The sequence below is a fragment of the Electrophorus electricus genome, chromosome 1, assembly GCF_041902795.1.
Source record: "Electrophorus electricus isolate QZ-2024a chromosome 1, ASM4190279v1, whole genome shotgun sequence".
NCBI lineage: Eukaryota > Metazoa > Chordata > Actinopteri > Gymnotiformes > Gymnotidae > Electrophorus > Electrophorus electricus.
The window spans coordinates 18,536,221-18,548,720 of record NC_137497.1 but is presented as its reverse complement, the minus strand read 5'-3'; the positions used below and the strand labels follow the sequence as shown (position 1 = coordinate 18,548,720).

The 12,500-nt window shown below is 40.5% G+C and overlaps 1 protein-coding gene across 2 annotated transcripts in view; it reads left to right on the top strand.

Moving 5' to 3' along the window:
- The window catches only part of LOC145657454 (NLR family CARD domain-containing protein 3-like), a 28,967-nt gene that overhangs the window by 9,881 nt on the left and 6,586 nt on the right, over nt 1-12,500 (top strand). For both annotated transcript variants that reach the window (XM_081712165.1, XM_081712170.1), the window contains 3 exons: nt 1-1,115; nt 3,891-4,061; nt 9,386-9,559. The exon at nt 1-1,115 is cut by the window's left edge and continues 677 nt beyond it. In XM_081712165.1, the coding sequence (XP_081568291.1) occupies nt 1-1,115; nt 3,891-4,061; nt 9,386-9,559 (1,460 nt within the window). The remainder of the gene's footprint in view (nt 1,116-3,890; nt 4,062-9,385; nt 9,560-12,500) is intronic.

Sequence of the window (12,500 nt, the reverse complement as noted above, 5' to 3'; positions counted from 1 at the left end):
AATCAGATCCCTCCTGAGTGTGTTGACCAGGTAACAGAGGTAAGAGGGTTCAGTGAACCACAGAAAGACGAGTATTTCAGGAAGAGAATCAGTGATCAGGGCCTGGCCAATAGAATCATCACACACATGAAGTCGTCAAAAAGCCTCCACATCATGTGCCACATTCCAGTCTTCTGTTGGATTGCAGCCACTGTTTTAGAGAGAATGTTGGGTGAAGCAGAGAGTGGTGAGATCCCCAAGACTCTGACTCAGATGTTCACACACTTCCTGATCTTTCAACTCAGACACAAAGACCAAAAGTATGGACAAAGTATGAAAGGACAAAAAAGGACTCACCCACATTACATGAGAAAACATGTTTTGGCACTGGGAAAACTGGCTTTCCAACAGCTAGAAAAAGGCAACCTGATCTTCTATGAGGAAGACCTGAGAAACAGTGGCATTGGTGTCAGAGAAATATCAGTGTATTCAGGAATGTGCACTCAGATCTTCAGACAGGAGTTTGAGCTACAGCTGGGGAAGGTGTTTAGCTTTGTACATCTGAGTGTTCAGGAGTTTCTGGCTACTGTATATGTGTTTATTTCCTTAATCTCCACCAACACCAATGTGCTGCAACAGCAACACCCTGAAATGGTCAAAACCCCAATGTCTGTCTTCCTCAACAGTGCAGTGGACAAGGCCTTACAGAGTCAAAATGGACACCTGGACCTTTTCCTTCGCTTCCTTCTGGGTCTCTCACTGGAGTCCAATCAGACTCTCTTACGAGACCTACTGACACAGACAGGAAACAGCTCTCACAGCAAAGAGGATACAGTCAAGTACATCAAGGAGAAGATCAGTGACAGTCCCTCTACAGAGAAATCCATCAATCTGTTCCACTGTCTGAATGAACTGAATGATCATTCTCTAGTGCAGGAAGTCCAAACATACCTGAGCAGAGGAAGTAACAGTGGTCTCCATGGAGCCAGACTGTCTCCTGCTCAGTGGTCAGCTCTGGTGTTTGTGTTGCTGAACTCAGAAGAGGAGCTGGATGAGTTTGACCTGAGGAAATATGACCCATCAGAGGAATGTCTACTGAGACTGCTGCCAGTGGTCAAAGCATCCAGAAAAGCCATGTGAGTATTTTCATTTAGAGATGAACAGTGGGTGTAGCAGGCAGTGGATGTGCTTGACTCAGAAGGTCTTCTATGAAAAATGAAAAGGAGAGAGAGAGAGAGAGAGAGAGAGAGAGAGAGAGAGAGAGAGAGAGAGAGAGAGAGAGAGAGAGAGAGAACATTAGAGAGAGAGCAGGATAGAGAGATCCTACATTAAAGCACATGTAGGTGATTGAAGGCTCCAACACCAGGTGCTTAAGTTAAACCATAAAGTTGTGGAACATTGGAATGTAGTAACACTGTCCAGTGATTAATTATTTTAAATGTATTAATGAAGGTTAAATGATATTTGGTGTCATGGGTAGTTGTGTGTCTGTGTGTTGAGAATGGTCCTACATTTAAAACAGTGGCCAACAGTGTTTATAGTTCACACTCTTAGTGAAACAGACAGAAAATGTGCTGCAGTGTAACATACAGAAGTGTTCAAGTACGAACTATCAGTGTGTACACGCGCACGCACACACACACACACACACACACACACACACACACACACACACACACACACACACACACACACACACACACACACACACACCAACCACACCACACCACCCAGTGTAACATACAAAAGGGTTCAAATATGAACTATCAGTTCAGCTTTCTGATTAACATTACAGTTCAACCACTACTGACCAATACAGAGAAAAGTGCACAAGGATGAGCATGACCAATGTATACACATGCGCGCACACACACACACACATATATATTTCACACTGATGGCAGTTTTTAAATTTTATCACAGGTTTTCTTTAGAGCCGATGATGGTTATTGGGCACATTATAAAGGTGTAGGTGTTAATATGACTTCATCTGAAACATCTTCATTGTTTAAATATTTTACCAAGGCAATTTGTCATAATCTAGTTGTAAATAAGTTTAAGTCAAAATAAACTAACATCATTAACAGCAACTGATTCCAGTGCTACACCTTCAGCTCTGTGTGATTGAGGTACTTGACATTTAATTAGAAGGTTGCTGGTTCAAGCCCCACCACTGCCGAGTTGCCACTGTTGGGCCCCTGAGCAAGACCCTTAACCCTCAATTGCTCAAGTTGTCATAATTGTAAGATGCTTTGGATAAAAGCGTCAGCTAAATGCCATAAATGTAAAATGATGAGTGTAGCATGCAGTGACGTTCACAGCTCTGTGCTATCAGTGTAACATGCAGTAACGTTCACAGCTCTGTGTGATCAGTGTAACATGCAGTGACGTTCACAGCTCTGTGTGATCAGTGTAACATGCAGTAACGTTCACAGCTCTGTGTGATCAGTGTAACATGCAGTGAGTCTCCCAGAAGCTAATGCTGTTACTACTGTCACTCACCTAAAACTGTAGCAGGTTACTGCTGTTGCTCACATACAGTGGGACCAATATCTCAGACCACTAGTGAAAATGATTGTTTTGCATTTCTCTCAAGTTTAATACAATGCTTTTCTTTACAAATCATATCATCAGCATAATTTGAGTGAACAGTTGAAAGTTTTTTCTTGAATTTCAGAGAGTATTAGTATTTGGTTCTACTCAAATGCATGTAATCACAGTTGTGAAACTGACCGTATCAGTTCTTTTGTACAAAACGTCAGATGTCCTTGAGTCCTCACACAAGCAGTGCAGGAGAAATGACTCAGTTCTGATCCAACTGAAACATGTGAACCATCCTCTTCTCCCCAGTATTTTAGTGCACACATACAGTCCATGAAGGACAAACTCCAGGGACACATTTCATGTCAACAGCAGACATGAGATAGTTGCCTCACACACACTTAACTGACTGATGGGGTTTGAGTCACACACACCTGACTGACTGATGGGGTCTGCCTCACACACACCTGACTGAGTGATGGGGTCTGCCTCACACACACCTGACTGATTGATGGGCTCCTTGACTCCAGCTATTAAGCCTCCAGGATTCTCAGTGCACCACACACTGAGAAAAGCAAAGGCAGAGGAGAATGTTTCATGATCAATGACTCATAGTGTGGGCACAGGAATGTAAACACTAGTAAAAGATTCTGGTCTCTGCATTCTGTCCATTCCTCCATAATCACTACTGCAGTGTTCATCCCACCATCATTACTACTGCAGTGTTCATTATTCCATAGTCACTACTGCAGTGTTTATTTCTCCATAATAAATACTACAGTGATTATTCCACAATAATAAATACAGTGGTGTTTATCCCTCCATAATCACTACTGCATTGTTCATTCCAACATAATCAATACTGCAGTGTTTATTCCTCCATAATCACTACTGCAGTGTTCATTCCTCCATAATCACTACTGCAGTGTTTATTCCTCCATAATCACTACTCTGCATGTCTTCCAACAATATTTTCTGTTTGTATATTAGTGCGTTTGTATTTGTGAAACATTGAATGAGATCTGTGTTGTTCTGTTTCCTCTTATGGTGTTAGGGGTGGGATATTTTGATATTTGGACTCTGATTATGGTAACTGCCATTCACTGACTTATGAGCCAACCATCCATTATTTGGTCACCTGTCTTAGGTTGCTAATGAATGTTATTTGTCATATCTTTGTCCATTTTGTCTTTGATGAAGACACGGTAGTGTTGAAATGTTGCTGTGTTTGTCAAATTAAAAGGCTGAAAATCCATCAGTGTGTTCCAGACCTTTCTAGCTCTTCTTTAAATTTTTATTAGCAGTTCAGATCTTTTAATTCATCATCCTCTGACTGAACTACATTATTTACTGTATTTACTCTTTTACAGACTATCTGGCTGTGGTCTCACGGAAGAGTCTTGCAAATCTCTCACATCAGTTCTACAAACAGAAAACTCACTGAGAGAGCTGGAGATGAATAATAATGACCTGCAGAATTCAGGAGTGGAGCAGCTCTGTGCTGGACTGAAGAGTTCACACTGTAAACTGGAGATTCTCAGGTGAGTTTCTGTGACTATTTTTGAATGTAAATAAAGAGGCATTTTAGAAAGGTCAGTGTCAACTCCCTTATAGTACAGTATTAAACAAACATTGCCAGACAAGGCAATGCAAGGAAATTTACACTTTTATATTATATTATAAAGTTCTCTTCTTTAAATATTTCTAAATATAGTTTTCTGTTGAAACCTCACTGCATTTCATTAAATGACCACACTGTGGAGACAGAGTTACATTTGTGATGCATGAACAGCTATTCAAGTCTAGAAGAGAAATATAACATTGTAAAGAGGAGACACAGATGAGTCCTTGTCCACATGTACAGGTGTATTTATTACAATGCTGCTTCAACTAGGCGCTTTGGCATTTTGTCCACAAGCTGCATTTTTGGTCACCTGAGCACAGAAATGTAGCAAAATGTCTTACAGGATGAATATATTCAGAAACTCCCAACAATAGTGTTGTAAAATGAAGTGTTCTAATGTAAGATTTTCACTGAGTGATTTTATCTAGTTTATGTATGGAAACACTGTAAACATCAGTCATTCTAATCTCTCTGCAAATACAAGCCCTTAAAATCTTAATTAAAACATTTAAAGCTGAACTATTGAGGTTCTAGACACATTACAGGACACTTTTACAAGCACACATGATTCCCTTGTGTTTTTGGGTGGGATATTGTCTAAATGTGTGTGTGTGTGTGTGTGTGTGTGTGTGTGTGTGTGGTACCTAGCATGTGTGGTGTTTTGTAATTACATCAGAACTTCAGACATTTCTGACATTTCTGCATCCATAATTCATTATTTGATACTACAGAATGTAGATACATCAATAATTATCACCACTTGTAAAATTATAACCACAGGGAGACTTATAACTACTTGTAGTATTAGAACTAAACATAGAATTATAACCACTTGTAGAATTATAACTAAACATAGAATTATAACCACACACACAATTTTTTGAATCTTGAAATACAACCTTTATCAAGGGTATGAATCAAAGAATGGAAGATACTTGTAAGTGATATATTAAGTGCTGGACAGAAATGAACCTTTCTCAGATAATAATATTTATGTTTATGTATCCAATATAACTCCTGTATATACACAGTAAACCAGACCTCACTGTTTAGTTCAGGGCCAATATAATTACTGTTTATACACAATAAACCAGACCTCACACTGTTTAGTTCAGGGCCAATATAACTACTGTTTGAAATCTTATTTATTACACAGATTTAATTACATCATTTACTGTTTATAATGTTTCACCTCGATTGAAACGTGTGTGTGTGTGTGAGGGAGAGACAGAACTATTATTTGTGTGTGTGTGTGTGTGTGTGTGTGTGTGTGTGTGTGTGTGTGTGTGTGTGTGTGTGTGTGAGAGCGAGAGAACTATTATTTGTATGTGTGTGTGAGAGAGAGAGAGAAACACAATTATTATCTGTGTGTGTGTGTGTGTGTGTGTGTGTGTGTGTATGAGAGAGAAATGGAGAGAGAGACAGAGAGAGACAGATCTATTATTTGTAAGTGTGAGACAGAACTATTATCTGTGAGTTTGTGTGTGTGAAATGGAGAGAGAGAGAGACAGACAGATCTATTTGTGTGTGTGAGAGAGACAGAACTATTATCTGTGTGTGACCCCCACTGATGGAATGTGCTCCTCACTGGACCCCTTGCTGTGCTCCTTGTCTTTCTGCTTCCTCCATACAGGAGAACAAACACTGACCACAGAAAATACTTAAAACCACAAGATGTCTGGAGGGCTCAGAAGTTCAGAAACAATAGTGAAGGTGTTTTGCAGGGAAAAGATATAAAATACAAATAGTGGGAGAGTCAAGGCACTCTTCTGTTAAAAAAAAAAAAAGGAAAAAATGTGTAAAACTCATATTTAATGCCTTGTTCATAGCAACACTCTAATAGAATGGTTATGCTACAGTTTTAATATGGTGCACATTAATATGTGTCCAAGCTACATCCCACACAATATAGTAACATGGCCGTCTTTAGGGTTCACAAATTATGAAGAAAATCATCAGTTTTATCTTACAGTGTTTGGAGTGTTGGAGGCAGCCATCTTCAGTTGCTGGTTATTTCAGCTGCAGATGATTAGAGAGAGATACCAACCTTTATACATCTCTGTTATGTGCCAGTGTAGGGGGAGAGACCACAACAGACACTTTATTCTGAGCACAAACCACTATTACTAAAAAGTAATAGAGATCTACAAACATGCCATCTGTCTCTATGGGGAGTATAAGCCACAATAAAAACCAAACCCAACACATGCTCCACCCCAAACCTGTCTTCACTAAACATAAACCAGAAGAGGGAAAAGAAAATACAGTAGTAGATGTAAAGTTCAAATCCACTCAGTGAATGTACAGTAATCTTCTACACCCACGATATTTTATGTTGATACACACAGCCACACAATAGACTACACTACCCAACACTGGCACAAATGACCTCGGGGAGTTGTACTAGCACAGAGCCAACTCTGGAAACTGAAGGTACAAATCTGTGTTCTATTGCCTGTGTTCAGTCTGTCTATTAAATCCAATCAGGCTGCAGTTATGGAGTGTTTGTAGTTTCACTGTAACTGTAGTGTGGTAGCAGCAGGGTGTGTCTGGGTGTGTGTAGGGCACCAGAATGGTCAGAAACAGTATAACACCATTATATGTAGTGAAGATAATGTTCCTAATATTTTTCTCAACTAAACCTGGGAGCACACGAAACAGCAGAAAACAGTTTGGTCTAGAAATACAGTAATAACCTTGTGATTGTTGCCCTTGTGTTTTTAGGAAGTCTATGTTGACATATTAAAAAAGGTACAATAAAAACACTCCACAATTTTTTTTAAATTGTACCATTTGAAAAAAAAAAAGGTAGTAATAACATGAATATCCAAGAAGCACTTGTATCCAGCAGTAACAGAAATATGAGTGACAAGTTTCTCAATTTGAGTGACAGTAATTTTATCCAATCACATATGTGGTAAGACGGCCGGGGCAGCAGAATATTTAATGACGTCATTACAGTGGCCAATAGCATCAGAGGAGCTGTTTTAACTTACTGAGGTGAAGAGAACTGTAGTGGATCATGAAAATGACAGAAAATCTCAAACTGGAATTGGAGGATATTTGCTGCTATGGTGATTTCCAAGAGAAAAGGAAAATACCAGAAAGGGACAGACAAAAAGTAAAAGTAGATGGACTAAGACAGACAGACAAAGCCTGTGTGAGTTTTTCACTGAATCTCTGATCGTCATTCATGGCTAACAGCTAACTAGGTAATGCTAGCAAAGAAAGTCTAGCTATGTTGATTTGTTTAGTTGTTTACTGTTCAGCACAGATATCTAACCAGCTAACAGTCTCAACAATTTGACCAAACCGTCAATAAGCAAGATTGGACTTCTTGTCTTTGCAACAATCAAGTTACAGTCTTTAGGAGAAATGCGGTTGGATCTTCACGTAGTTGAGAGCAGGAGGGAGGAGGGTGCGGGTGTGACGGGAGATTTGACGGGGATGTGATTTATAACATCTGGTGTTCATGAAGTACAGCTGTGTATTAATCAGTCATGTCCCCTACATCAGTTTAAACACATTTAAACCTTGTAGCTAGGTTACAGGTGGTTACTAGGTTACAGGTGGTCACTAGGTTACAACCGCGGTCACGCTATCCGCGCTTTAGGCGTTCACGGTCAAGTCATCCGCGCTTTAAATTCAATGCGCCTATATGCGTGATTATACGGTATTTTGCTGCTCACAGCAATCTAACTCTTCCTAAGCAAAGAAACAGACTTGCGTATTTGTACAAAATACAGTTTACTTGATTGAACTAGTTTAATTGCATAATTAGATTAAACACAATTGGTAATATATTTACACAGCTTAATAAGCATTGTGGAAAATGCTTTTTCTACATAATGTTTCTCAGAAGGTTATTATAGATCTTGACTGCCAGCTGAAACAGGGGTCATCGCTAGTGAAATGTGGCAAATGTGCAGGGCAGGAGAACTCCAGGGCTGAAATATTCCACTGCCAATTGAATGGTGGCCCTTGGCCATCACCAGATCATTAATAAATCTGTATTGAAGTTTTACATATTTTTCTGAATTTTAACAAAATGCAAAAACCGTTCCACTACCACATGTGAGTAGAAGCCCTTGACTATTAGCAGAGTAAGTTTGGACACATTTCACTATACAATGTCTTCATAAATGCATATTAAAGTCAAACTACCTTTAGGTGAAATAATGCACTCATTTTGTATAGACTGAATTTGCAGAGTATCAACAGAGTAAGTTTGAACAGATTTCACTCGACCATTTTTCATAAACTCCTATTAAAATAATAATACCTTTAGGTGAATTCATGTACTAATTTCATTCAGGTTGATTTTGGATATCTATTTCTCAAAAATGACCCATAAAGCCAAGACAGTTCCATGACCACATAAGAGAACATTTATATTTACTTTTACAGCATTTGGCAGATGCTCTTATCCAGAGCAACTTACATTGTAATATTTGGTGTATCTACTGTAGACTATATTGTATTGTCAGTTGTATCTGCTGTAGAGTATATTGTAATGTCTGTTCTATCTACTGTAGGGTATATTGTGATATCTGTTGTATCTGCTGTAGGGTATATTTTAATGTCTGTTGTATCTACTGTAGGGTATATTGTGATATCTGTTGTATCTACTGTAGGGTACATTGTAATATTTGTTGTATCTACTATAGACTATATTGTCTGTTGTATCTACTGTAGGGTATATTGTAATGTCTGTTGTATCTACTTGCAGTCTAGCTATCTGTAATCTTGAGGAAAACACTTGTGAAAGTCTGGCATCAGCTTTGCAACTTCCAAAAAGTATGCATCGCTTAGAATTCTTAGACTTTATCTCTGAGTCACAGGTCCAGAAATGTGACAGTGTTTTTATTCCTGTTATCACAGCCAGATGTAGAATTCTGCCAAGATTTTACTGGCATCATCTCATACAGTCTGACATGTAACAGTCTTATAAGACCACTGAAATCACACAGTGTAAGTCCAGCTTTAGGGTTCTTCTGATGTAGGTTAATAGTGCACTAGAGTTCTGAAGGGCTGAATAAAAATAAGAGCAAAAATAAACACAGACAGCAGCGATCTGGAGAAGAGTGAACAAAACCATCTGCCATGGAGGATGCCAGAGAGAGATGAGAGTGGAGGAACCTCCAACTACAGTTACCAGCCTCTCTAGCTGCCCCATGCAGGCTGTTCTGGAAGTGCGTCTCACTCTCTGTCTCTCTCTACCTGTTTCCGTCCTTTCTGCAGACTGTCTGGTTGTTTGGTCACAGAGGAAGGCTGTTCTTCTCTGGCTTCAGCTCTGAGGTCAAACCCCTCCCACCTGAAAGAACTGGACCTGACGTACAACCACCCAGGAGAGTCAGGAGTGAAGCTGCTCTCTGCTAGACTGGAGGATCCCCACTCCAGACTGGACACTCTCAGGTATGGAACATTAGTGTGTGCATGTGTATGGGGGTTTGTTTGTGTGTGCTTACGTGTGTATGTGTTTCTGTGTTGGTGTCTGTGTGTGTTTATGAAAGAGTGAGAATGAGAAAATACTGAAAACTGAGTCTTCCATTCCTGAGTAGTGACATTCCCATATCATACTGTGGTGGCTGGTGAGTTCACTCTCCATCATTCTCCTGTAGGAACTGCTGAGTTTTAGTTGACATGCTACATTTCCTCAGCCTTCTCAGGAAGTACAGATGCTGTTCTGTCAGGAGTTTATAAACTCTGTTCCATTTTTTGAGGTTAGTTGTAATTCATTTAAGAACCACAGGGTGTCAGTAGCAGCGAGTCGGTTTATGTGTGTAGCGATCGTAGAGTGAGAGAATACAACTCCAAGAGTTCTAGTTATTGTAGTTATTATAGTTATTGTAGTTATTATAGCCGTGCTAATGCAGTTGTCTGCGTACATCTCATACCTTTTGAAAACATTGTGGTTGTGTGTAGTTTATTGTATTGTTATTTGTAATCACAGATCATTATTTGGTGGATAATGTTATTCTCTGTGAAGTTTGCTGCATTGTGTTTTGTGTATATCGGTACTTGTTGTGGCTGGCTTGTTGTTGATTTGTCTTTCATGTGATTCAGTTTCACGTTTCCTCCTGTTGTCAATAAAACTGTGAACAAGAGCTGAACATTTTCAGAGTTCTGATGTCAGGAGAGTGTTAACCTGCAGGTCATGCTGTGTATCGTACATAAACAGAGGACACAGCAGATACTGTTGGGATTTCTTTATGATGTGGTGTTTGTTGTAGGTCCAGGTGAGGTCCTCACTGATGTGGGGTGTGTTGTAGGTCCAGGTGAGGTCCTCACTGATGTGGGGTGTGGTAGGTCCAGGTGAGGTCCTCACTGATGTGGGGTGTGTTGTAGGACCAGGTGAGGTCCTCACTGATGTGAACTCCAGGAAGGTGAAGGAGTTCACCTCCATCTCGCCTGTCTGTAGTGGTGTGTGCTGTTGCTTCTCCTTCCTCCTTGGGTCAACAATCATCTTCTTGGTCTTGTCTGCATTCATGGAGAGATTGTTGTCATGACACCATGTCACCATGTCTGTCACCTCCCTCCTGTATGCTGTCTCATCCAGTGATCAGTCAAACCAGTTTGATGATGCTGGTGTTATACTGGGCGGCCACACAGTCCTGGGGGGTCCCAGAGTTATCAGTCCTTGTGCTGGATGTACATTGCCAGTTCTGACTGACTGATTCTGTCTGTTAGAAAGTTCAGCCCCCATTTACCGAAGGAGGGTGTGAGTCCAGTGGTGAGTGTTTCAGTCAGTTTGGTTGGGGTGACTGTGTTGACTGCTGAACTGTAATCAGTGAACAGCACTGGAGCATAACTGTCCATGTCCTCCAGATGTGTGAGAGATGTGTGGATGTCAGTGCTGACAGTGTCCTCAGTGCACTGGTTCTGGTGGGCTGTAAACTGGTGGGGTCCTCTGGACAATAACGGACATTATAGTAGTAAGAATATAGACAATTAGGAGCAGAATAAGTAGTGAGATGGAGAAAAATAAATAAAGAAATATGGAACAATAAGAAATTAATGTCTAGTGTGGTTTTCTAGAAGTCCTAATCTGGTCCCGACGGTGTGCACATGAACGAAACTCTTCCTGTATGAGATCATCCATGAAGGGCAGCAGGGAAGTAGCTGTGTGGGGTGGAGGTGTGGGGGGCTACAACAGGGGGCATCATGGGGTGGTGGGAGGAGCCATGGCAGCTGAGACAGTAACGTCATGACATCAGGGGTAGGTGAACCTCAGCAGACAGAGAGACTAGATTATTAGACATGTCCAGGTAGAGGGTGTGTAAATTACGAAACTATGATGTGCAAAGATGGACTTTGGCAGATGTAGCTGTGGCAGCACAGCTAAAAGGAACCACAGGCATGATCAACACTCCGCCGCTCTCAGTCAACAAACTAGAGAGACAAAAGAGAGGTGAAGTGACAGCATCATCACATCCCAGTTTACCAGAACTCTCAATGCCCAGAACGATGTGTGTGTCTGAAATGCAGAGAGAGAGCAAGAACTATTATCTGTGTGTGAGAGAGAGAGAGAGAGAACTATTATCTGTGTGAGAGAGAGAGAGAGAGAGAGAGAGAGAGAGAGAGAGAGACAGAACTATTATCTGTATGAGACAGAGAGAGAGAAATAATAACAGAGAGAGAGAGACAGAAATATTATCTGTGTGTGAGAGAGAGAGAGAGACATAACTATTATCTGTGTGTGAGAGAGAGACAGAACTATTATCTAAGAGAGAAAGAGAGAGAGACAACTATTATCTGTGTGTGTGAGAGAGAGAGAGAAATAATAACTGTGTGAGAGAGAGAGAGAGAAACAGAACTATTATCTGTGTGAGAGAGAGACAGAACTATTATCTGTGAGTGAGACAGAGAGAGAGAAACAGAACTGTTATCTGTGTGTGTGAGAGAGAGAGAGAGCGACAGAACTATTATCTGTGTGTGTGTGTGAGAGAGAGAGAGAGACAGAACTATTATCTGTGTGTGCAACAGAGAGAGAGAGAGAGACAGAACTAATATCTGTGTGAGACAGAGAAAGAGAGCGACAAAACTATTATCTGTGTGTGAAACAGTGAGAGAGAGAGAGACAGAACTATTATCTGTATGTGAGACAGAGAGAGAGAGAGCGACAGAACTATTATCTGTTTGTGACAGAGAGAGAAAGAGAGAGAGAGAGAACTAATAACTGTGTGTGAGAGAGAGAGAGACAGAACTATTATCTGTGTGTGAGACAGAGAGAGAGACAGAGAGAGAGACAGAACTATTATCTGTGTGTGAGACAGAGAGAGAGACAGAACTATTATCTGTGTGTGAGAGAGAGAGAGACAGAACTAATATCTTTGTGTGTGAGAGAGAGAGAGAG